Source organism: Trachurus trachurus, assembly GCF_905171665.1.
Source record: "Trachurus trachurus genome assembly, chromosome: 21".
Lineage (NCBI taxonomy): Eukaryota > Metazoa > Chordata > Actinopteri > Carangiformes > Carangidae > Trachurus > Trachurus trachurus.
Window position 1 is genome coordinate 23,987,575 of NC_139899.1, and position 27,483 is coordinate 24,015,057.

At 43.6% G+C, this 27,483-nt stretch overlaps 1 protein-coding gene across 1 annotated transcript in view; it reads right to left on the reverse strand.

The window, feature by feature from the left end:
* sema5ba (sema domain, seven thrombospondin repeats (type 1 and type 1-like), transmembrane domain (TM) and short cytoplasmic domain, (semaphorin) 5Ba) overlaps positions 1-27,483 on the reverse strand; it is a 106,577-nt gene that overhangs the window by 54,114 nt on the left and 24,980 nt on the right. Inside the window, exons 4-6 of the mRNA XM_083997373.1 lie at positions 4,608-4,670; positions 3,670-3,768; positions 3,326-3,539 (exon numbers count right to left, since the gene is read on the reverse strand). Of these exons, the coding sequence (XP_083853499.1) occupies positions 3,326-3,539; positions 3,670-3,768; positions 4,608-4,670 (376 nt within the window). The remainder of the gene's footprint in view (positions 1-3,325; positions 3,540-3,669; positions 3,769-4,607; positions 4,671-27,483) is intronic.

Genomic DNA, 27,483 nt, shown 5'->3' on the forward strand with positions numbered 1-27,483 from the left:
ACCCCAGGAGCCAGAAACAATTAACTGTCCTTTTGGTCTACTGATCCATCCATCTGATCCTAAAAGATCCATTAAGGGAAGAGTAATACCCAACTACTACTACTACTACTACTACTATGACTTTGAATTCAATTATTTTTAAGTCTCTTTGTTCACTTGGCTTTGCTATCTGTGTTCTGTGTTCAGCATGAAGGCGAAGAGTACTCCTACAATACTAATAATTAGTTTTGCCAAATACTTTTTGGAGGCATAACTGGTGCCAGGATCCAGTTCACTGGTAACTTTTCACAAAGGTTGGCATCCGTGAAACTGCACACGTGTCACATATCTCTGATTTGTTCAGTGGTTCAAACAGTTCTGGTGCTGTGATCTTCACCAGCTGTTTGTGCTGGTCGGATCAGATGCAGAGGAACAGAAAACCTGCAGTGTGAGTGACGCAGCCATGATTTACAAAACAAACTCTTTACTCACCCAAAAAACAATGTGGACTATTGTTCCTCAGCTCGTGTGCGTCAATAAAATGATCTCACCATGATGGATATGTGGAACAGATTGATAAAATTGGGCGTTTTATTAAATATTCAATCGTCTCCTTTGTTTACCTCTTGCCAAGTGGCCAAAACTAAATAATAAAAACATGCAGAAACTGCAGCAGAGAAGAAATACTTTGTTTAATGCAATAAAAATGTAATTTATGGAAACGTTAATTTGAATTTTGAGGTTGAAATGTCACATTTGTATGTGCTCATATACAAAGACTAGATTTTTTCTGGCCTACATGTGCCACAACAAAAGCCGAGACGAGAGCGAGAGCAAATGAATTGAGATTCATGTCATTCAGGTGCATGATGGGAAACAGTTGGTCAGCACCTGGCAGGCTACCAATCCAATAAGGGAACAGATTGATTAGATCCAGGACCCCTCCCTCCCCTCTTCCTCCCCCTCCTCTGCCTCCTCCCTGCCTTTGGTTCTCCAGAGCTGGAGAGGCTTAGAACTGGAAATTAGATTTTCATTCACACCCCCCAAAAAAATCCACCGGGAGCACAACTCCATAACCCTCACAGAATCAGCCATGAAGGAAGGCAGCCTTTGTCTGTGACGGCATGTGTGTGTGTGTGTGTGTGTGTGCAACACGTGTGCTTGACTGTGTGTGCGGCCAGCTGTGATTATGCTGATGAGGACATGATCTACTTAGCTACTCATCTTTTTCCCTCCCACATACTCTTTCTCTCTCAGAGCCTGGTGGACACACATGGATGCACATACAGCATGCATACAGTCAATATACACAAACGCACACACTCATATATAGACACACAGACACACACACACACACACAGGCAGGGTGAAGTCCCCGCCCGGTGTGAAGCATGCTGTGTGCTGTAATTTCACCCTCTCCTTGCCGTGAGGAATAATTACGTCGCTCACTGACTCTTCAGTCTATCTCCTCTGCCTCCCTCCCTCCCTCCTCTCATCCTCATCCTCTTCCCTGCCCCGCAACCCCCCCCCCCCCCCCCCCCTCCTCTCTCTCACCACCACACACACACACACGTCGTCACACTCTCCCACCTTCCAACTTCACTGGCATTTGCTCTTGCCTTTCTTATTTCCCTGCTGCTCCTATCTGTCCTTTTCTTCCGGCCCGCTCTCTAAGGTCCGGCTTCCTGCACCTGAAATATGTGGCAGTTTGTTGTTTGTTACATTTAGCGCTAATGATTATGCATTGCTCACACAAGAGAAAATTAATCAACCACTGTGGTGATGCATTAATCGATTAGGTATTTTGGCCAAGCAGAAAAATGTCAAGCACTCGCCGGCTCTACCATTCTCAGACGGTGAGGATTTGCAGCTTTTTCCTCTGTTTTATATTCATATAATTTCTTCAGTAATCGTTTGGCTCTTAGCTGCAGCCCCGGTTACTTTGATTGTTTTCAAATGTTATTTATTAACAACTTTTTTTCTTCTTCTCACTCTCTCTCTCTCTCTCTTTCTCCAACTGTGCTATTTCATGCATGCCATGTGTTGGAAGCAGATACCGATGCCCAGTGGGAAAAGAGGAAGAGGGGAGCCAATGTGCTGCATTAGCCCGAGCAGCTCTGCAAAGGATGGATGAAATAAAAACAAAAATATGGCCACGGGTCACATTTAAGGCTCAAATTTAACAGTTATGGTCGTGGGTCTCTTGTTCTATCAATAATCTCAGTATGTTTGTCCTCAGTTGTACCTCTGACTTTGCTCTTTATCCATCCAGGTTGTCGCTCAACATCGTCTATGATGCAGAAAATGAGTCCGACCTTTATGTGAAGATGCCTAAACTAACTCCTATTCTCCACACCTCAATCAATCCCATAATCTAAGCTGTTCTGCATATCAAAAGGAAGTCAGTGGCCGCCGCTGCCGCCTCCTCCTCCTCCTCCAGCGGGGCGTCCATCTACATTCCTGCTGGAGTCAGGGTGTGTGGGAATGGATTTGCGCTGCGAGCGTGGTCAGAGGGAAAGGAACGGCGTCAGCAGCAGGGAGATTATTGACACCGACACCGGCAGGATTGACAGTATTTCATGCTTCCCGCTAGTCCGTAATTCCCGCCAATTCCTCGGCCTAACCTGCGCCGCGCGCTCCATACACAACTTCAAATCCAAACAGACTTTGTAATCCTTTCAAAACAGCCCCGGGTTGATCCATCATGGCTGGAACAACAGAGCCGATTGGAGGCAGGAGTGTCGCTCCAGGCAGAAAAATGTTTTAAGTAACAGGAGGAATTTACCGAGGAGTCTTTACTCTACGATTTAACCTCGTGTGGATTGTTTGATAATCCAACCAGAGTCTGGACCTGATCAGATTACTAATACTATAACATTACATTCCTCACGTCTGATGTGAAAACACTGCTCAGCTCCGACTAGTTCACTCCAGACTATTTCATTATGTTAATTTCACAGAACACTGTGCTTTAAATGCTCTCAAATGAACTTGAATGAATCAATGAAATTTAATCAACAATTTTAATAAGCAGTTAATTGTTTAAGTTATTTGCAGTGCAAAAGTAAAAAAGAAAAAGAAAAAGAAAAAGCATTTCTTTGGTTCAAGCTCCTTCTAGTGAGGATTAACTGTGTTTTCTGTTTATATTCTTGGTTGGTTGGAAAGAACAAGCTCTGGGAACTTCACAGATTTGTGACATTAAATATAAATCAAATGATTAGCTAGTTAATTAAAAAAAATAATCGTCATTAATTTGTAATGAAGCAGAAAAAGAAGCTAAAATGAAGGGTGCTGAGATGAACTGTCAGTGTGAGCCGAGGGGAACATGGTAGCTGCGTTACTCTACCGTTGAGCCACTTGGAGTTGTACTGAGCGGTCCGGAGCGGCGGCATGCCCCCCAGGCTGCGGTAGATGACGGGGTCTCGGCCGGAGAAGTCGATGACGGTGGCGGCGTACAGCTCCCCGCTCTCCGTCACCACGGCGGTGGAGTTGTGACGAGGGTCGTACGGGCAGCGCGCCACGCCGTTCACGCGCTCCAGCACGCTGCTCATGTTGCCCACCTGCCACGGACGGAGGGAAAAAGATAAAGAAGGGGGAAAGGCAAAGCGGAAGGTAACAGTAACAGAGAGCCAAGCGGACAAAGTGTTCTCGCTGAATATCTACGCAGTAACACACAGAGTTTGTTTGTACCTCTCGGGTAATACACAGCGGCTGGAATGCATTGGTTCCACAGGTCATGACCTCGGTCTTGTTCACCAGCAGGACTCTGATGTAGTTCTGACATTCAATCTGCAGAAAAGAGAAGGTGAAGAGGAAAAGCTTTCAAACGGCTACAGTGGGCACAGGCTGGTGGCTGAGGTGGTTGGCTAAATACTCTTCGACGTTCTGCTGAGAGGAACAATGGGCCGAGTCTTCTGGTACCAGACTGGCATGCTACCAAAGAGCAGAGCAATCCAGCGTGTGTGTTTTTTTTTTTGCTCTTCCGAGTGCTTTGTTGGAAAATATGAATGGTCGTTTGCAACTGAATGGAAGCCCATTTGTGACATCGACAGAGGCTCGACAATAAGTCAAGTATGTCTGTCAAAACATAGTCAAATCTGCTTTAACAAAGGTGTGAAATAGATTCACCAGTAATAGAACATTTTATGTTTCTTTTATTTTCTTTTTTTCCCCCCTGTAAATGGCGCTGCCTTGTTTGTGGGGAACAAATGAGGTAATTGCGGTGACACAGGTTTCAAAGAGAATTGATTGTCTCTTTGTGAATTTGGTATCACTCTTTCACTCTAAAAAAGCAAAGTGGGAGATAAAACTCCCGTAGCAAAGCAAAAATAATCGAAGCAAGCATTGGTTATCAGACATATTTGAAAGGAAGTCCTTTTGTGTATCTCGCTATCTCGCTCTGGGGCTCTCGTGCGCATTTTTTCCTTTCCCTTCCCTTTGCCCTCTCTCTTCACTGCAAGAAAAACAACTCTTGATTGAAGGGTCTGAAATAGCTGTTCTGTACAGAGCCCTCCCGTGAGGCCCATAAGGACCTCGCCACAACAGCCAGAAGATATCAAGATGGCCTCTCTGTAAAGCCGGGCGGCGTTGACATGAAGTGTTGTAATTGGGGGCGGGATCGAGGTTACCTCTGTTTTGCCTTTGCTCTGACAGGACCTCCTGGTTTCCTCGTCCGGTGCCCACTCTGTTGCCTAGGAAACAAAAACAAGGGAGAGAGAGAGAGTAAAAAAAAAAAGAAAAGGTACGGAGATGACAAAGAGGCCGAAAAAGCAGTCAGCTGAGTCCTTCAGACGCTACACAACAGTTACGCAACAACTGACTGTTGCTAATACTGTAGGCACGCACAAAAAGATGCATGAAAAGACTTTAACCTCATTGCTGTTTGTTTATTGTGTAAACATGGCGACCGGCTCGCCAGCCAAGAGCTTATTCGAGGGTAGCGGGCAAGGTACCCAACGAGGCAGTGGAAGGGCTAAGGGCAGTATTAGCATGTAAATGGCTTTCTCTCCATCTTCTTCTTCTTTCATACCCTCTCTATCTCTCTCTCTCTCTCTCTCTGAAAGTTTGCAGCACTCGCCTTCGCTCCACTGCCACCTCCTCCTTCCTCCTCCTGCTCCTCCTCCACCTCCTCCTTCCCCCTTTTCGCTCGTACAGCCAATTATATTCGGGTTTTGTCATTGGGCTTTATTATGGATGCAGGTGGCACCGCTGCACAACTGCACAGCAAACACACTAATGCATGCGCTGCTTGGCCGGCAGACACACACTGGCTCTTGTTAAGAGGATTGAGAGATGTCCCTCTCTTGGCACAAACTGTATATGTGCAAGGTGCCAGGGGACCCCCATCACCACCCCCTCCCCACCCATCTCCCACCCCTCCCCATGTGTCACACTAGCCTCATTTTACCATCCTCTCCTCTTTTACTATCATCTCTCTCCTCCTCCTCTTCTCTGATCTCACTGCCCAGTAGGAACGCTGCCTAAATATCTAAAAAAAAAAGTTAAGTTCGGTCATTATGAAACATCAATTCATCTAATTCTACTCTCCCCTCTGTTGTTTGTTCTTCATTTCATTGTCTCCTCTCCCAAAGGGATTATTGTCATGCACAAGACAACCCACGGCAGACAATCGCCCTCCCAGGACGATCGGCCACTGGGACAAAGTTGTGACCCAACATTCAGCGAAGGCGGCCAACTGAGGCCGACTGGCTCTGAACTGGGTCAGTGTCTCAGGAGCCAAGATGAGGACTCAAACAAACCATTAACTCTGCTGGAGTAAAAGAAAAAACCCAGATCTGATCCATCATGTAGCTCATCTTAAACACCCATATGTAGTCTTGGATAATTCAGTTTTTTCTTCTTTTTTTTTGAGGTGTGAATTTGTCCTGCGGTGACAACGCTTGTGCTTTTTGGATCCTCATTTTGCTTTAATTAAAGCTCATCGGAAGGGACTGAAAACTGTATAGCCTCAAGACTCAGTGAGGGATTCTGCTGGAAAAATATAGTTCTGAGTTAATCACTTTTTTTTTTTTTTTAGAAACTCAGTGCACTGAATGTAGCTCTTTAGGAATCTAAATGGAAATAAAACATTATAAGCACATTTAATGAGAAGTTAAAAGATCTGCCAAAGTCTTTCTGGGGACAATGCGGCGAGTTTAAATGCAGTGAGTGTAAAAATGTCTTTATTTCACAGGTCATGGGGTATTTCATCTGCGCTTGCAGCGGTAGAAGTTTATGATTGTGAATGGTTAGCCTCTGCATAAATTCATACTAACGAGCAAAAACACCAGACTGTACAGTATTATCCACACACAGCTTAATGAGCTCGTCAAACATCAGCATATTGGGCTGGGAGTTCTTTTAATGTCTTTACACAAAGCTTATATTCACTGAACATAAATGACTGTGATTGTTTTTGTTTGTTTTGTTTGTTTTATTTGATGGATTGCACTGCCAGAACTGTTTGTGCTGCCAACACAATGCAAACTGACTCATTCTTCCACATTTTGATGCCACCTTTGAGTGATTGTCGACTGGTGGACAACTAAGCTGCATCTCAAACATACGAGACACTGTTCACAGACTGAGTTAGCAACTAGCTGCTGAAGAAAGTGAAACATTTAGGAGCTAAAGAAAAAGAAATATTTGGTGGTGGAGACCAAACATGAGCTAAAAAAGGATTTAAGGAGTTCTTCTGCCCCCTGGGGGAAAAACTATTCATTATATGCATGCATAAATCTGAATTAATAGATTTTTTGTTGGACAGCAAACCTAATCATCATTGTTATAGTTTTATAGAATTATAAATGTCTTTTTTTAAACTAACATGAACACATAAGTCCAGGATTTGCCTCCCTACAGCTCTGCTTTTGTCTCTTCCAGCTCCTTCAGAAAATATCTGGTTCTCTAGCTCGGTGTTAACTTTGTTGCTGCAGCTAGACATGAGGTTAATGAGAGTGGTGAGAGTAATCCAGAGCAGTCAAGCTGTGAGGGTCTGACTCCAGAAGCACTACAAGACACACACACACAAAAACATCCTTAGGTGAATGGAGCTGTTGTGTCCAGTGATGATGCTGTAAGTTTTAGTCCTTCCATGCATTATTCATGTGAGAAATATTGATTAGAGGAGCTTCAACCAGGCTAAACTTCACATAAAAACCTCTGCACTTTTATGACCGTATGTAAGGAGAGGTTAGAGGTGCAGGCGAAGACAGATTCATTAGTGTTATAAAGCTATGTTTAGCTGCTGCAGCTGGTAGACAACCAGTCAGTGTGCTCTGGCCCATATTGATAGTTACAGCTCATCTCCCCGTCTCCCCACAGCAGATCCCTTCAATTAACCTGCTTCAGACTGCCCTGGAGAGAGAGACAGCAGCAGGGGACAGCTATATAAAGTAAACTGTAATTAAAATGAAACTTGAGCTTCAGACGGTGAACACGAAGTAGTCGAAGAAATTTTAAAAAAAGAAAAGGGGGGGGGGAGAGAAAACTGAAAGCAGCTAATGTGCTCTCCAGGAGCTCGTCTGTCTCGTCACGCAGCCAACAAACAGCACACACACACACAGTCAACAGCAGCAAACTCAAATCCACTTCCCATGAGCACAGAGAACAGTGTGGCACCTGCCACTCACAGAGCCGCCCTGCCCCCTCTGCAGCGGTCCATCACTTAGTCTGTTGAAATGAAAACACTGCTCCTCCACAGCCCCCCCCCCTCCCCCTCCCCCTCCGACAGCCTGATGATATGACGTCATTGTAAACACACACACACACACAAACACACACATACACACTCACATTCACACACAGTGATGGATGCCTTTGCGATGAATCATGGCTTGGGGCATTACCATCTTTTCGGCAGGCCCCCGTCTCCAAGGATCCCCGTCGGCTTAACCCGCTGACCTTCACCAGAAAGTGGCCCCCTCCCCTCCTCCCTGTCCATCTCTTCTTCTTCTTCTCCCACTCCTCTTCTTCTTCTTCTTCGTCTTCTTCACACAACTTTGGAACAAAGCCACACTCACACTGAGCCTGTGAGAATACCAATTCTGCCTCTACATCCTCTCCCTCAAATACCTCCACTCTGTACCAGCCCCTGAATGGCCTGACCGCCATCAACAGGATGAATAAGAGCTGCATAATGTGTGGGCAGCGTGTTGAGCGTTGTTTATTTAGCTATTGCTAAAAACTGTTTGCAACAAATCGAACATGCAGAACAGTGAGAGAATAATATTTTCACTTATTCCTCCTCGGCGCTGAACCGCTCGCTTCAACTCTTATTATTCATTTGTGATGCAGACGAGCTGCTCGGAGCGAAAAGGGTTCACGCGCTGCAACAGTCAGATGTCTGTTGACGTGGACAACAGGGAGAGTGTGGAATACAATTAAATAAAGTTGAGTTTAAAGACGACCTGAAGCAGCTCTCAGAGCGCATGATTATGTGTTTAAAACCACAAAGCTAGGGAGGGACCTGTCACAGGTATTGATTGGCTTCTCCCATTCACCTTCACACAAACTTGGAGATGAGTAGGGATGATGATGTACCAAATTCGGTACTTTTATTGTTACTGACCAAATTCCCGCAGTAATCCCCGAGTATCAATTCACATAAAATCGAACGGCATGTCCGTACCTGAACACACCCTTGTGTCTGTGAGATAGTGGAGGCTGACAGGAACACAAAATGTGTAAAATCCTATTTCCTTGTAGAGCATTGCCCCTTATTGCCTGCTCTCTATCTCTCTCACACATATTGACAACGGAGCCGTCAGTTCTCAACGGGCTGGGCCGGGCAAGACGCGCTAGTTCAGGCTGGTCCAGAATGCTGAGAGAGCACATCTCTCCCAGTTTGGCTTCCTGTAGGATCTAGAATAGACTTCAAAATCCTTCTGCTGACATATAAGGCTCTTAATGATAAAGCTCCATCCTATCTGAAAGAACTCATCATTCCTTACTGTCCTATCAGAGCGCTCCGCTCCCAGAACGCAGGTCTGTTAGTGACTCCCAGTATCTCTAAAAACAGACTGGGAGGTAGAGCCTTCAGTTACCGGGCTCCTTTACTGTGGAACCAGCTCTCTCCACGGGTCAGAGAGGCAGACACTCTAACTACATCCAAGTCCAGGCTTAAGACCTTCCTTTATGATGGGGCTTTTAGTTAGGGCTGGTTCAGGTAGCTCTGAACCATTTTATAGCTACACTGCTATAGACTTAGAATGCTGGGGACACATCTGGTTACATGGAGCCCTTGTAGTTTGGCCTTGGTGTCTTGCACTCTCTCTGTGTTTCCACAGATCCACCGGAGCTCCATCTCTCTGCACCAACCGCCGCCTGCATCTGTTGCTCATCAGTTTTTCCCAGTTTAAAGGGTTTTCTTGGGAGTTTTTCCTCAGTGGATGTGAGGGTCTAAGGACAGAGGATGTTGTCACGATGCCATGTAAAGCCCTTTGAGACAAACTGTTTGTAAAAATGGGCTATACAAATAAAATTGCCTTGCCTTTGTCTGTGAACAGGTCTTTCTCAACCTGCACACTGACGTTTTAAACAGACATCCAGACTTTGCTTGTTTACACTGAACCATAATAATAAATAATCACAATTCTGAAGTTTTGACTTGTCTTTTATAAACGCATAGACACAAAAAAAGTACTGAAAACAGGTACGGTTGCATATCGGTACTGTATCATTTCAAATGTCAAAAGTACCCATCCCTGGTAGCAGCTAAAGTAGCAGTTATGCTAGCAGGGAAGTTGCAAAAGCTCACACATGGTGTCTTTGGCAGAACTAGCTTGTTAACCACTCAGAGGTTGTCAAGATGACTGACAGGATTTATTTCAGGGGAGGGACATAAAAACTCAACAAACTATTTTCTTTGGACCCAAAATTAGGAACGCCATCGAGGGCAGGTTGAGTTGTCATCTAATACATCAATTTTAAGGTAAAAAAACAGCTCAGATAATAACTTTCTGACATGAATCTTACAAATATCAACAAAAAAAATGAGCTACTGCTGGAAAAAATACATTTTTCACTTCATGGACTGAACTGAAAAGTAAACAACTATGGTCATGAAGGGGAATGTGAAACTAACAACTGTCTCCGACGTAAAAGTCACACACACACATTGTTGACCTCTGCCTCTTTAACCTGAGCAGCTTGTCTACCACACCTGGCTGTGCAGCAGCCGACCGCTTCCTCCAGCTCCGCCTGAGATGAACCACAGCCAAGTTATCCAGTGTGCAAATGTCTGCTGCTGGACGCGTAAGCCGAGCGCCTCACGCAGCTCAACCTGGGCTTTTTCCACACATTATCTTCACAGGCCAGGTGTGTGTGTGTAAATGTGTGTACAGTATGTGTGTTTCTTCTTTTTCTCCCCTGAAAAAAACAGCCTCTGCGTCTGTGAAGAGTGAAATCCTCATCTAGTGATTTGGTCATTTGTTCTTCTTGCTTGTTTGAGTCACTTATCCTTTGAAATCCATAAAGAAAGAAAAAAGAAATGGTTTCAGTTTTTTTTTCTCTCTAATGTGCAACAGTCAGGAAGCGCATGTTCAATCAGTTTGCCAGATAACGTAATTGTAATTTGAGTCATGATTTCATTTGGAAGGGTAATTTTTTTGCATTTAATTTTCTCTGAAAATTTATGAAAATGATGATGATGATGTGATTTTAGTTTGGGGCTTGAGAGAAAACGAGGATGTTCACTCACGTCTGGAGAATATGATTCATAAGGCTGGGAAGTCTCTGTACTGTATCACCACCACAATGCTTCATTTCTGGCTTGTTGTGACACATTTTAGATCCATCAGAGGAAGAAATACGGCTCCTGTGATTTGGATATTGCACCTTTTCCCTATTGCAATTTCCATAATATTTCAAATAATTATTGAGCTCTGACAGACAGGACAGAAAGATGAGATCCCATCCTGTACATAGATGTGCAGCCGATAGAAATCTATTGTATCGAATCTATCGATCAGGAATATGGCCACTGAATGCCTCTACACATTACAATTTACAACTTGCCTATTGGAAGAAACAGGGAATTTTAAATCATCACTCCCAGACAATTAACGTCAGCTTCCTGTCTGAGAAGAGTTACAGCCATCTCTCATGCCTGAATACAGCCTCAAGGCCAAAGCGCCTGTTTATTATTTGCGCCTGTAGCCACAGATGCATGTTAGAGTACATTTCCATCTATTAGCAAAGCCAACAACCATGTGCACTCGCTGCCATCAATTCTCCCACCAAACCTGCGCCTGACACTCCATTTCTCCCAATTTCACTTCTCCTTAGACACAATGAGGAGATCTCGCCCGCGGCATCTTTCTTTAAGGAGGGAAGAGGGGCAGGGGAAAAAAAAAAAACATGAATTTTTTATGGGCAAATAAAATAGCAGAAAATACAATTAGTAGCGGGAAAGAGGATTCATCACTTTTTACTGCAGAAAAGATGGTGGCCGGGCGCGAAAATGAATTCTACTTTTACGAGAAACAGAAAGAAGGAGGGAGGGAGGGATGGGAGGAAAAGAGAAAGAGATGGAGAGCAGGAAGCACTAATGAAGTAAAGAGGGCCTGCGAGCAGCGACGACTGCAAATGGCGTTCCTGAAATGTGGCGCTGTGTTGATAAGGCTGCCTCTCACTGCCACACTGCTAACATCATGTGTGACAACTAATTATAACTCATGAATATTGTAAATAAGTGTGTCAAGGGAGTAATGGTTGTTTGAATAGGCGCTGTCTGGCACTTGTTACAGTCAAGACAGATTTGTAAACCAGTGCAGTGGGATTGGGCCCGTATACTGGTGGGAGCCAAGTGTGGAAAAGTATTAAAAATATCTGGGAAAAAACAACAAAAAAACGTCTGGCAGAACGTAATCATCTCAACATCCAAAATGCTATTACTTAATATGTTAAGTACACATAATGGCTTTAAACGCCGTAATAGCCCTTTATGCTAACGCACCCTGTCTATGACGAACTGCATCCATAATGAAAAGTTTGAACATTTCCTGGAAATATTTACTCTGACTTCATGGTCCGGGAAGTAAAACTTTATTTTTTATATATATATTTGAAAAAAAAGTGTATTTATCATTCATATATCGTTTGCAAAACCAGGGAGGATGGTGCAGTACGTAGGAAGGGGGGAGGAAATGTTTTTCCACACTGTCAGTATCACTATAAACTACAATCTGACCGGTTCCTTCCTCTCTTATCTCATCTCATCGTGCTGCACTTCACTGCAGCTTCTCCTCTGAATCTCTCAATGTTACTTAACCATTGAGGCAAAGGGAGGAGAGAATCTGCATATTCACCCACCACCACCACCTCGCTGAGAGAAAGAGAGAGAGAGAAAGAGAGAGATCATCTGGTGTCCTCACTTCAAAGCATCCCACACTTTTACACTGTTAAGTCCTTCCTCTTATTCCCAGCCCCCCACTCATTAAGTGCTATTTAAAGTAACAACCCACACCCATTACATACTCACACATACAAATTCACACACACACACACACACTGTCAGACACATATATTCTCACATCTTGAAAACATGGCCAGTTTTCTGGCACAGACCGGTGCAGACCGGGTGGAGCAGGGAGACACACAACGCTGGCCGAGTTCACAGGTGGGAATCGGTGCAGTGATGCATCAGGTGCTCATCTGACCCACTTGGTCAGACATGGACATGGCATTTAATGGTTCTGTGAACTCAACACTATCCACAGTTATGATCATTCATCTTTAATATTATCCACGTCTAAGGCAAAAAAAAAACAACCTTATTCTCTCATGTAAAACACCTGCCTGCCTTAGAGAAACCTATAATACCTACCTATAATATTTTAATGTGTTGTTTAGCCCTGATATGGACATTAAAACAGGCGACTGGTGTTAATGTCATGATTGATCCGTGTGTTATCTTGTTTGAGTCAAGCTGTGAAGCCAAGACCACAAGTTATATTCACAGATAGGATCTAATCAGCCACCACAATAAAAACAGCAGCCTGGGTTAATGTTAGAGACGTAACCGCCTGCTGTGAGTCGCTCTCGTGTCGTCTCTCTTTTCTAAGATTATATTCTCTTCACTTCCCGTTTCAGCGGCTGGATTTTTAAATGCACTGATTTGTCAAGTCGGAAAAAATGGGCTCACACGCAGTGAAACCAGAGATCAGCGGGGCGTGTCCTTCGTCATTAGTTTAATTAGCGATGACAGAAAGTGACTTCCATGAAGGAGTGAAGGAGTATTAAAGGAGAAACGTGTGCGTTCGCAGGATGTTTCCTCATAAATCTTCAGGAGGAGTGTATTCAGGATGACAGGGGAGAAATGATTTGTGGTGCAGCCCTGAGCAGAATACAAAGCAAAGTGAGCTGCCGAACATTTAAAATGCAGGTAGTGTGGAGCAGCAGCTCTGAAGAAAGTTAGCAGCAGATGAGTTTAATCGATTGTGAAATGGTGGTGAAATATTCTGTTACCTGCACCTTTTATTGTTACAGCTGCAGGGGCGCACATGTCTAATGTTTAACAGCTTGCTGGCCTTGGCCCCGGTGCACCGGCGCACATATAGAATAATGCAAAAGGTCGTTGTGTTGGTTTTAGGAGGTCGTTAAGTTAACTGTGGTCGTTGGAGGCTTGTCTCAATCACAAATACAGATTGTGGCTGCAGGGCTTTTTTTTTTTTACTGGTGCATTTAAAAGTGTCTGGATGTTATCTGCATCTGGCTGCAACATCCCAGCATCCTTCTTTAACTTCAGATTCTTTGCACAGTATATGACGCACAGTATATCTCTTCATACAGGAAGTGTGGGCTTGAAGCTGCTGTGCCCTCCGGGTGAAGCTGCTGGCTAACAGGTGAGACAAACAGCCCTTTTCCCCTGGCACCACTCGACTCACTCAACTTTATTTTTATTTTTTTTTTGCTTTTCCACTACAGATAGTACCTGGTACTTGGTATGTTTTTTGGTGTCACTTTAGGCGAATTTCCAAGCGAGCAGAGCCGATACTAAAACGTGACGTCAACCGACTGCCGGCCACTGATTGGCCAGAGCATTGAAAGAGTTGCCAGTGTGACGTCTATAACACAAGAATCAAATCTGCAATTTATTTATTTATTTTTTTTTGCCTTTGAACTGACAGGACAGTTGAGAGAGACAGGAAATGGGGAGACAGAGAGAGGGGGAATGAAAATGATGATGATGAGGTGATTTTAATTTAGGGCTTGAAACAAAATGAGGATGTTCATTCGCGTCTGGAGAATATGATTCATAAGTCTCTGCATCACCACCACAATGCTTAATTTCTGGGTTGTTGTGACACATTTTAGATTCATCAGAGGAAGAAATACAGCTCCTGTGATTTGGATATTGCACCTTTTCCCTATTGCAATTTCCATAATATTATTTCAAATAATTGTTGAGCTCTGACAGACAGAACAGAGAGATGAGACCCCATCCTGTACATAGAGCTGCAGCTGATAGAAACCTATTGTATCAATCAGGAATATGGTCAGTGAACGCCTCTACATGACATGCAGCAAAAGGATGGTCGGGAGGGATCGAACCAGGGCCGCTACAGTGAAGACTGTAACCTGCTATTTTCAAAAACACCAGCAACAGTGACCTCTGATGAGAGCTGAGACTGTTGTTATTCTTTTGCTGTGGAAAACCGCACCGTGGTCCATCGACGAGGTGCAGAAAAAAAAAGAGGGGTAGGCTATGCGACCGTAGCAGCCGTGCTATGACGAAGACGCCCACGTTGAGGAGGAACTCAGGTGTGACGGGAAAATGACCTGAACAGAGTCGGGTCGAGCCGAGTAGAGCTGTGACTGTGTGGTGGAAAAGGGCCAAAAGCCACTGATAGAAACTGTAGTCAGAGGTGAGAAGAAGTCAAAGCTTCTTTTGGCAAAGACGTTGTTATTGGAGAGAACGATCGGGGGTGGAGGAATGTGTTGTTTTTTGGGAGCTTGAATATGCAGCGTCATCAAGAATGTCTTTAATACATCTGAGGTGAAAATGGCCTCTTCAATACTATAACGCATCAGTGTGCAGACAGGACTTCATCAACCCACAGCACAAACACACAGAGTTTTAAAGGACAGCGGTGCCAAACGCCACCCGACCGTACACGAAGCCGTCTCATCACGGCCTCGCTCCAATTCCTTTTTCGATGATTTAATTTTAAAAAAAACTGCTGACTGCTGTTTATTTACTTTGGGAGCTGCAGTACGGTATGTGTTCATTCGCCTCTCACACGCGCTGTCAACACAAAGTTTTTTAATGGGGCGCAATGGGACACGAGCCATACAGGACTGGAAACACATCGTCTTCCAAGAGTTGACACTGATCCAAAAATTAAGAGAGAGAGAGAAGAAAAAAAAAGGTCTGCATTGGCCACGGTCCCGATCCTGTGGACTGACGACATTACGCTCTCTCTTTCTTATTAAATGACTGAACAAGTGATTAAACAGATACACAATTACATATACACACACACCCATGGGTTTAATATCAGTTGTGAGAAACGCACAATTTTTCCAAAGCCACACACAGAGTCATGGACAAATGAGACGAGGCTTTCAACAACCCTTTGTCTCACAGCGCAGGCTGATGGAAGGACACACCCACAGCGTTCCCTTCCCTCTCTATCTCACACACACACACACACACACACACACACACACACACACACACACACACACACACACACACACACACAGAGACACACACACACACACACACACACACAGAGACACACACACACACACACACACACACACACACACACACACACACACACACACACACACCATCTCTGTCAAACACCACTCTGACAGAATGAGTCGGTGCAGCATGAGGTCACTAACCTACACCTTTGTCTTCACACTGGAGGGAATCAGTCTGATGGAGTATGTGTGCGACTGTGTGTGTGTGTATTCAGTTCGACACACACACACACGCACACACACACTAGACAATATCAGAAGTTCTGATTAAACATTCACACTGTGCAGACACCAGCAGACAGACAGACAGCAGCTGACACGCTGGTTCAGCCTGGTATACCAGCCTCTAGACGCTCATGACAACCTGCGCCGTTTCAGCTCCGACGCAGCATTTAGAGAAACACTTCACCCTAAAGCAGCCCATAATTCAGCCCTCGTTTATATTACACAGCTCAGTTCAACAAAATCAATCTCCCACTAAGGCGCCGCACAGACAGAGCCGACTATTTAACATCATTATAGGCTCAGAGTTTAACACCAAACACTGAAAATATCAAGCTCATGTGGAAAAACTATCTACATTTTCTTTGATCTGATATTAGTTATATACATCACCATTATAAGGTTTAATCACAATAAAGGGCAGAAATACCTGCTTATATTCCTCACACAGGGGTAGTTATATTGTTATGGTGTAATATTTTCTAACAAATACCCTCTGTCAAAGTGTAAGTCTATGTAGGGTGTGGGTAACAGTGAAGAGGCCCAACATTCAGAGAGACAGAGCACAAGGATTTCTCCTTTATGAACCGGCTCACAGACAAGTTGTCGATTGGCCTCAATACAGCTGGTACAGGTACCTACAGGCTGGGAGTGTGGAACAAGAGTAGGACACGTCCACACTCAGAGGACGGGCTGAGGCAACGGGGAGAAAACACAACACAGACTGTGAGACTAATGGGAACCAGAGAGAGGCAGTAAAAATAGAGCGCAGATTAACGAGAGGACCAGGGAACAGGTGTGGAGAGAAGCGGCGACAGGTGATTGGACTCCGAGGACACCTGGTGGACAGGTGTGTGAGGACAATGAAAATGCAGAGGGTCGGGGAAACAGGATAAAGGGAGATGGGTAAGATTGGCCTGAGGTACAATACATTTTTGATTCCTTTTACTTTTCTGCTTCTAGTATAAACACAGTTCTGATGTTTTCAATCAATAAAATAAGCTAAATTTGACAAATCTGTGTCCTATTAGCATTTATAAAGACATAAATGAATACAGTTATGCATTAAATCAAGAAATATCTGGTTTAAAACAGGTTTAAAAATATTTCATAATTTGACATTTATGATAAAGTTCGGTCTTCGTTAAAAGGACCTCAGTTGTAAAACACAGCCCAACTTTTTTCAACCGAAACAAAGTGGGAAAATATACTTTATTGTACATTTCTAGAATAACTGCAGAACCCTCAATGCTATCTGTGAAAAACCTTTTAACTAAACCATAATAAGACTATAATTCCTTATAGAGGATTGTAGAGCTGGACAAGGCGGAGGAAGATAATGAAATGTTTCATAAAACCTAAATATAACTCTTTTCTATTGGAAATATGGGCGAACAGAAACATGCATCTATGAGGGATTATCTTTTAAAGAGCATTAATATGTAAAGAAGCTGTTTTACAGTCACAGTCACAGTGAGTGTTTAATGGCGACTGTGATTAACGCGATCACAGCTGGGAACAGGAAGCTGTTTCCTCCTCTGATGTAAGTGCTGACTTGAATACTCTGTGTATGGTTCGGTATGTGCTAACAGTCTGTATGTGGTTGCCCACTCACCCTGCTGCTGCCTCCCACTCACTGTAATTCCACATTAGGGAGGATGGCAGGTGAAAGCAGACAGTCTCTCCATGACCAACCAACCAGCACAGTGGATTATTCCTTCTCTTCCACAGACGCCTAAAGTACTGGAGCTGCAGGCGCCCACACAGGTGCAGATAAAGATGCAGGTAGCATGGATGAATTGGCACATAGTGTACACATGAGGCTTATAACTTTCGGTTTTCAATAAAAAGAACAATTAGGACTGATTATTTCTGACATAAGATCTAATTCATTTCACTAAACACCGGCACAAATGCAGTTTGTTAAGCCCTTAAAATAGATTATTACACAGCAGCTCTCCGGACTGAATGATCACTGGACGCTGCTCTGTGGTGTGGGGCCAAACATGGCCTGTAGTTTCTAAAGCGCTATCCGGCATCGCTGGCTCTCTTATCAGGAGCCATTTGGCCAATTCAACATGATGAGTTGGCGTCGAGGGTGGAGGCAGTCGGTGCGAGAGAGCCGATTGGCCGCGCAGCCCGGTGTGTCAGTGGTTTCACACATTCAGTGCGTTTTGTCCTCGTTGGCTTTTCTTTTCTTTTTTTTCCTTTCCCATCATCTTCTCCTCGTGGTCCCACTGCATCATTTCATTTTACCATAATCATACATCTTTTTATGTGCATATATATATAAATACGTATAGTTTTAAAAAAAGATTTACAATGCCGTGTCACCGTTTGCAAAGCACTATAGTAGATTTACTGTATGAGGCTGATACTATGATTTACAGCTTCAATAAGGTTCAATAATCCTTCATCAGTAATTCAAACATTGAACTGAACAGAGACATATTTTCTTTGATTTGGACGATGCAGTTAAACATAATTCTGCCTCAGAGTCTTGAGCTGTTGCGAATTTTCAACTCCCCGGTTGGACTTTTACAAACACAGAATAATTAGCATATACAATTTCCATAAACATTTTTCATAAAGATCTATTAGAGCATAAATCTCACTGTGATATCCACGATGCAATTTGTTTTATACATTAGTAGACACCAAGGCCAAACCATTACATCTGTGATGAGCTAATATCGACTGAAACGTCAGCTAAGCTCTAGTAGTTCATAACCCTGCTCTGTCCTTTTACCTATTGTACATATAAGTACATTTCTTCATGATACTGTAAATGCACTTATGCATCATTTCCCCAGCCTTTAAGACCACTCAACGCTCTTTATACTATGTGCTACAGTTCACCCATTCATACACTGGTACCACTGACCTGCTGCTCTTCCTCCTGAGCCGATGAATAAAACCAAACCATGGTAAATGATTTTTCTCTGTGGCAGCAACTTTCCACTGTGGGAACATAAATCCATGCTAAAATCACTTCTGATGGATCTGTATTCTTGTGCACACAGGTGCCACAGCGCACACACACACACACAAACACATTATAGGTGGTTATTCTTTCTGAGCCGACTGGCCGGGGCCGCAGCACATTACAGGGTGACAAGTGGCCGCCGCTTCAGCTCTCAGCTCCGTGGCTCTCAGAATATCCCTCCACTCTGACAAAGACCGCATCAATAATTAAATCTCCGGCCAAACTGCGTCCCAGAAATTAATGAAGAGTGTGAATGAAATCAGCTATGACTCATCAAACCCAGGGCGAGAGAGCGGAGAGCCTTGATACTGTGGGCGTATCAAGGGTATGAATATCTGAGAGGGTCGGCTTAATGTCCGTCCTCTGACCTTTCAGTCATTTTGATCCTCGGCTCCTCTCCGTGAATCCACACTGCCCTTCAGCACCCTCAGGACTGGAGCTATATGCGACATGCATAATGTAGATGAGAAATCATGAAGATGTACTATATTATTCATACTAATACCACCTGCATGAGAAAAGGTCAGCGTGGCTTCACAGCTTAACCACATGTCAATTCCTGCTCCGGCCTCTTAGGAATTTGTGGACGTCCAACAAAAACACCTATGATAACAGATCCATTTATTTTTACTGGGCTGTTCCCAGTGTCGATGAGGGAGTTTACACAAGGCATTTCCTGTTTGAAAGGAGCAAACAGTGACAGTTGACCTCCTGACCCTTAAGGTCAGCTCTGCTCCCCCCTGACCACGATGGACCACTGGGGGGGAAACGATGCCCGCTGGGACCGAGCAGCAGCAAACAGACAAACCCAGCTGCTGCCTCCAGTAGGAACTGTGACATCCTGTCTCCACACTGCTCACTCTAACTACTGTCAAGTCCCAGTGCAAAGCATTTCAACAGAGACTCCTGGTACTTCCACCTTCACATCTCACATGAATGGATCACGACATTGACTTTGAGATGAATCTTTTTCTCCTGCTTCTCCATCTATTTTTTTTATTTTTAAACTTTGTTCAGAAATTCACTTTAAATTCTACTGGAATTTTTTTTTTACAAAGACCCTCGGCTGAACTTTGAATTTCATCTACACATCTAGAATATTTCAATTTGAGGGAAGGATGCAATCATTAAAATGATTGAGTCTCGAGTTTGAATATTTCCCTCAGCGTGGACATCAATTTTACTCAACTCGAAGGCAAATCAGAGGCAGAGAAGTTGTTGTTATTGCATTTTATCAAGTGAAGGAAATGTGGTCCATTCAAAATGATGGAAAAACCAAACTAATCATATTGTGGGACTGGGCAATATGGTTAATCATCATATAAATATAATACTACATCATGGAACATGTGAAAAACCTCAATAAAATCACCACCATCATAATATGGCTCCATTATTATGAAATGGATTCACTGATTCATCTACTAGTCAACAGAGACTGGAAACTATTCAAATAACAGTTTTACTATGTGATATGATAAAAGTCTCTGATCATTCACTGGTTCTTTTTTTCTTGACAACCAACAGATTTACAGACATCTGAAGACTCATAGAAATGATGACGGACAGTTTTCACAATGTTTTGATATTTCAGAAACGAAATGACTGAAAAGAAGATTAAAGTAAATATCAATTAAAAGCAATTAAAACTATAATACAACTATAACACAGTATAACAAGAAGTAATCACTGAGTCAAGACATATTGTTGGTAATTATAGAAGGGAAAATATATAGATAGCTTACAGTAAGTGTGAAGTTTGTCACCGTATGTGTGAGATAAAAAGTATCAGTGGCATTAATTGTACATATGTTAATAAAACCCAAGAATAACTGTACTGACTATAATCACCTTTATGAAAAAACATCAGAAAAACAAAGTTTTGTGGATCAGAGTTGAACACCACAGGCAGTTCTGCACGGATGCCACTGTGGGCCCGTGTCCCAGCCTCGCATCTGGTACAGATGTCTTTGGCTCTGGAGGGACAGACCATCATGTTGCACAGCAGGAAAGCCACCTGGGGGCTTCTCATCATCAGCAGCAGTGGGCTGTGGGAGCCTGAGATCACATCTCAACTCAAACAACCTCCAAAAACACAAACAACACCTCAAGGACAAATCCCAGGACCCAGGCACACAGGGGAGCACTTCTGTCTCCGAACTTCTGACATGTTCTCAGCAGGAGAATTAACAAAAGAAAACACAAAAAACAAAAAAGGAAAAGTCCTGACACTTGGAAAATAAGGACACGGCTAAGAAAAAAAAAGAAGTGACCTCAAGAGGAAAGTCTGCTGATCAACTAAAGTCTGGAAAAGAACAAGACCCCACTTTGAGTCCTTTCATATCAGGGATAATGGCCGCTGAAATTGGGGGGAGCAACGGGGGAGGGAATGACCAAGAACTGTATTTTCGGAAAGAGCGAATATCCCCAAGAAAAGCAGCGTCGTCCCCTTTTTCCGCAAAGCCATTATCCCCCATGCATTTAGAAAAAGGGCAAACCAATCAGAGGGAAACTGTGCTCTGACTGTGCTCTGCCACATGGAAGACTGCAGCTCAACAGCAGCACACCTCCTGGATCAGAGTGACGCTGTGTGTGTGTGTGTGCTGTGCGTGTGTGTGTGTTTTGGAGCTTAAAGAGACAAAAATCAGAAGTCAGGCTGAGCTGTTTTCAGTGGTCGACACTCGGCCGCACGTTTTTCCACAGTCTTTTCTGCTTTTACAGTGACGCGAGACGTCGGTTTGGAGAAAAATGAGAAGCTTTGCCGGTGGCATGTACATCCATTATTGTCTGTATAGCGCTGAAATGAGCACATACAATACTGCTCGGAGTTGAGGTCTGCATATTAATGTACAACCTGATTGTTGTGCACAATGGAAAACTATTGGCACCACATAATGAGCGGACACCGACAAAAAAGATTCAATGGAAGAAGGGACCTGATAGAAATGCAACTGCAGTTCCACATCAGGAGCAAATATAATGTTCTCCTGAGGACAAAATGTCAGACGACAGAGAGAATGAAACGTGCGCAAAGGTGGAGGAGGAGATGGAGCAGAGAAATAAGAAAAGGAGGTGGTGTTTCGGTGAGTTCAGGCCGGCGACAGATATGTGGAGATCCAGACAGTAATATGGTGTTTACATTCCACCTCCATGTTGCTGCCGTCTTATCTATGCAGGGATTATCTGATGGACTGACAAAGCTCGCTCTCCTCTCCCTCCATCTGCTGCCTTTACTTCTCCACACTAGCATGTGTGAGCGAGCGGGAAGTTTATATTTACTGAAAAGCTTTTTACCACAAGTCGACTTTGAACTATGCACATGCTCAATGTGGGCTCAGTTTCTAGCTACACCTTCATTTATTTTTTCCTAATTCTAGACACTTTTTTTTTTAAATAACAGATTGTTTTCCTTTGTGTCTATATAGTTTTTGTTCTTTTGATCTGTTTTACACTTTTGTCTTCAGGCCTTTTGTAATACATCATCTCATTAAGTTTAACTTAGTGTCTAGTTTGCAATTCTCTATTTAAGCTTCAGCACAGAGTCCTTGATGATGATATCACACTTCTATTACATTACACAGTGAATTGTTAGGTGTGAACAGGATTAGAAACAACAATAATTTGAAACAACATACATAAATATGCATAAACTGTAGAAAAGTGATGTGACCAACAATCACCTTCTCATGTTGCTTTACTGGTTTACAGTTCAGCTTGTATGAATTACATGAATAAAGATCCATTTGACATTTAAAAAGAAATGTGAAAGACGTTACTGGACTGGTATCTTAAGAAGGGGGCTTAAAAAAGAAAATCAGCTGAAGCCGTGATGACAACAGACCCATGTACCCTGTAAGTTTTTTTTTCTTGGTTAAGTGGGTTGAAACGGTCTGAGAGACAGGTGTAAAATGAGTAAATTGGTAACGAGTGAGTGTTTAGCTCACAGAATCTCCCAGTAAACTTACATGCAACAATGTAAACCACACTAACAACTCAACTAACAAAAGCTGCTTTTTGGCAAAAAAAAAAAAACATGGGTGTTAGTGACTCACTGAGCTTGTGAATAGACTCCTGCGAAGAAGATTGGGCTGCAGCAGTTGTTTGAGACGACTTACATTTTAACATCCCCCCTTTTTTCCCCATGAATCTGTTCAGCTAACTGCTGTGAATCCACACTGACTACCGCTGTCCTCCTCTGTGAGCTCAGCTACACATTTTTCATATACACCCTTTTTTTTTTTTTTTTTTTACGAGCCAGCTGGGGGTGAGTTGCTGATACTAAAAACACAAGTAATTGGCAGGATATTCCTTTAAAGCTATGATATAATCATCCCCAGCTCACTTCCTATTCTGTTTCAATTTACAAAACATGCTGTTCTTTTTTGGTTCCCCCCGAGCAGGGTGCAAAATGTATGAACTCTTATTTCTACAAAAATGTCAGCAAAGAGGAGGTTGTGTTATTACTCTTTGCACTCCTGCATATTTCTATACCTGCACTCCTCCTCCTTCCTCTACTTTTTTTTTCTTTTAATGCTTTCTCCTCTTCTTATTTCCATCCCCTGTCCTCCATCTCTGTCAATGCTGATACTTAGCTCAGTAAAAAGTCAGGTCAGTCCATCTGCGACCCTGTGCCGACTGAGTGGGTGACAGGAGTTGCGTTCTTCACTCCCCCTCTCTTTCATGCCTCAGATAACTTCATTTGTGCGAGTTTATATAAAAAGTGAGAAAGAGGGAAAGAGAGAGAGGGGATTTAAGTGCATACACACCATAATTTCAATAATTACATGACTACATGTGTGTATACTGTATGTACTGTAACAGATGGGGCTCAAGCAGCAGTGAGTGAAGACTTTTTCTTGGCAATGCCTGATAAAAAAAAGAAAAATGTACAGAGCATCTGACACAAACTGACCAGGGAAAATCTGGCAGGCATGAATCACACATACCTGTAAAAAAGAGACAAAAACATTCAGTACAATTCTGGATCTTTGTGGTCTTGTACAAATATGTTAGCCGGAGATAAATCAATATCCCATCTCCTGTTAGTACCTCACAACATGTAGAAGGAAGAAAGCGCCGTCTAAACAGCTCTCCGCTCGTGCTATTTTCTATTACTTTCAAACTACAAAAGAAGCTGCAGAGACAACGGAGAGGAGATGGGTGAGCGCTCACTCCCGGAAAAAGTTTGCTGATTTAAAAAAAAAAAAAGTTGCTGTTATTTCCTTGTGTTGTTTCTTGACAGCAGTTTGAATTGTTCATAACACATCTGGCAGATCTGCATCCCAGTACAGAGAATAATAAACAGTGACAGACAGAGATGACAAAAACCATGTCTGATCCCACCCACCCATCCAACACTGGAGCTGTTCTATACTTTTAACACTCTCACACTCCTGGTTTGTCTCCCCAACCACACACACATATCTATACACACACACACCTCCCACCACCTTCCCCTTGCTGTTCTGATTGCTGCGGAGCTGAGGCTGACCAGCACATCAGCAGGAGGGGAAGCTTCTAGGACAGTGCATGTGGGTGGATTGCAATCAGACCCACCAACCACCAGCACTAATAACAGCACTAAATTTCACACACACACACACACACACACACACACACACACACACACACACACACACACAAAGAGACAGAGACAGCAAGTGAAGAGTTTGAAAATGAAAAGAGAGGGAGGGTGGAGGATAGAGACCAAGAATATGCAGCAGCATCTGTCGCGGAGTCTATCGGCCCCACTGTGATTTAAAGCAGGAGGTCTGACGGACGGTCATTGACTGATTGATTGATTGATTGACTGATGTTTACAACAATTGTCGGTGCAAGCTATTTTTAGAATGGCGGAGCAGAGCCGCGAGCTGCTCAGAGCTACGCTACGGAGGCTCATGGGATTTCTTGGTTTCTCATCAAACTCATCAAATACACAATCCAACAACTCCAAAACGCTCTGGTGGACAAGTTGTGACCTGCACATTCACCACGCTATGAGATAATAACAGAACGTTACCAGACACAGTTGTTTTAGAGGTAAATTCAGAGACTGACTGCCGAAAAACTGTCCCTGAAGGCAATGCACCTCAGCTGTTTTGCATGAATTTACCTCTAAAACAACTCTGTCTCGTAATGTTCTGTTATCATCTCACAGCTTGGTGAATGTGCAGGTCACAACTTGTCCACCAGAGCGTTTTGGAGTTGTTGGATTGTGTATTTGATGAGTTTGATGAGGGAAACCAAGAAATCCCATTAGCCTCCGTAGCGTAGCTCTGAGCAGCTCACCGCTTGGCTCGGTGGTTCTAAAAATAGCTCACACCAACAAATAAAGGTAATGAACCTACTGCTATGTCTATAGCAATTATGGCAATGGGCCAATTTGCCAAAATGTTGAACTATCCCTTTAGAAATCGTGGTTATGAATTTGCTCACTGATTTGTGGTAACATGGCCATACAGTGACCACCAGCTGACTCAGGGATGCTTCATATTTAAAGAAATAATCAGATATAACATATAACAATATCCTTAGATCTGATAAAACAAAAAGGCTCAGCGCTCCAATATCAGGCTTAAAGATATCAACAGAGTTATGAGAAGAGGAGGTTACCAAGGCCACACAGTGCAGCCAATATAATATGAGTGGATGTGAAAGTCAGCTGGCGGCCAACGAGCTGATGAATGTTGGTGCATGAATGAAACAGCCGATGCCAATCACCTGATTTAGTGCAGCGACTGACCTGATGCCGAAGTCTCTGTAAACGACTGCCAAAGCTACGTGAATAAGATCCAAGCTCTAACAAGAATATCCTCTCTGTTATGTTTTGGTATTTCAGGATAAATATGCAGAGATAACTTAATTGGCCTGTGCAGATAAACACAAGACACTGGAGTTATTCTGAAGTTTTTCTATGAATATTTTGTGAGTTTCAGTCCAACATGCTGCAGCACGAAGAGGAGAGACTTTGTTCTGTCAAAGTCTCTAATGATTTCTTTTTATAAGTCAGTAGGGAAAGAATCCTATTACTGATTTGGACATTGAAAACCTCTCTAGACACTTCACAAATCTTTTCCTCGACAGAAACAAAACACAACAACAGGGAGGTGGTTGTTTGTAGGTGTGTCTCTGAAGGCTTTGATTGCTCTCCACTTGTTTGACTCCACAGAGACCCAGAGGGGAAAAACCCCCAGAGAGATGGAGAGAGAGAGAAAAGGCTGAGCCAGAGCAGATTAGAGGCTTCTCACCTCCCTCACACTCTCTCATATTCATTCCTCTTCTTCTTCTCCTCTCTCTCTCTCTCATTTGTCTCCAGCTCCGTCGTGTTTTGTGTGATTCTGCCTGTGTTTCTCCTTCCTTCCCTCTCTGTTATCTTTCCTGTCTTTCATTCTTCCGCTGCAGCCTACCTCTTTATCCCCGGCTCTCCTCGACTTGTCTGTCTCCTCTACCTCCCTCCTTCTCTCTCTCTCTCTCCCTCTCTCCTTGCTCTCTCTCCACTGATTGCCTACGCATTTATTCCTCTATGCTTGCCTGCTCACTAATGGCCGTGGCAGGTGTTCTCCCAGGTGCCTGAACATAACGGCTGAGCCTTTAAAAGACCTGGCATCAGCACCTCGGCCTCCTCCCTCCTCTGGCATGGCCTGACTTCAAAAGCCCTCAGCCACAACTGTATATAGCCGGCATGTGCACACTTGTCCGCCTCCACGTACATACAGACACACACAAAAACACACACACATACACTGTATAAATATATATATGTCTAAAAAAATACATCCGGCACTTTATCTCCTGTGTCTCAACTAGACAGGGGTTGTTTGGGCTCCAGGTGTATGACGGATTGGTCTGGGCCAACTCATTTGGTGCTGTCATGGATCGGCCAATGGATGACACACAAACAGTGCTGCTGACACACTAACACATACAATGTGTAATAGCTCCGCACAGGAGAGAAAAGCAGGCACTAAAAGGAGGGGGAGGGGCTGGTGAAGGTGACAGCGGTGTGTGTGTTTGTGGTTACAGGTCCTGATAATGGCCCAGTTGGAAAGTGCAGGCCAACCACGGGGGGAACATGCAACAACGAACGCAGCGCTGTGATTAGAGCGTGAGCGGCCCACCCTCTTCGGTTTGTATCACAATCCATCAGCAACGGCATCGGCACGACTTTCACCTGCTCTCCATGGGCAGCCTTTACTTTTTTAAGGGTAAATCCAGTCATGCTTTGCGTCCCACAGCGCTGTCTCCATTTCTGTGGGTCGGCTGAGGTCATAGCTTGTGACTTCAGAAGTCAAGAACAAAGTAGCTGAGCGTGTAAGTGGATTAAGCTGTTGTAAGGTGACTGACAATAAAAGATGAACTTCACCTTGTTCCCTTTCTAAAGTGGGTTAATGGTTTTGTCATCTATATTTCAATGACAGGCAGGGCAACAGCATGGCGTGGACAACAAGACATAAAAGCCTTGTGAGTGGTAATGCATCACAACTACAGCTTTCAGGAAAACGACCATTTGCAATGTCACAGTAAATACCAGATATCAGCGGGTCACTTCAAATGCCTCCATGAACATTTCAAAGTATCAATAA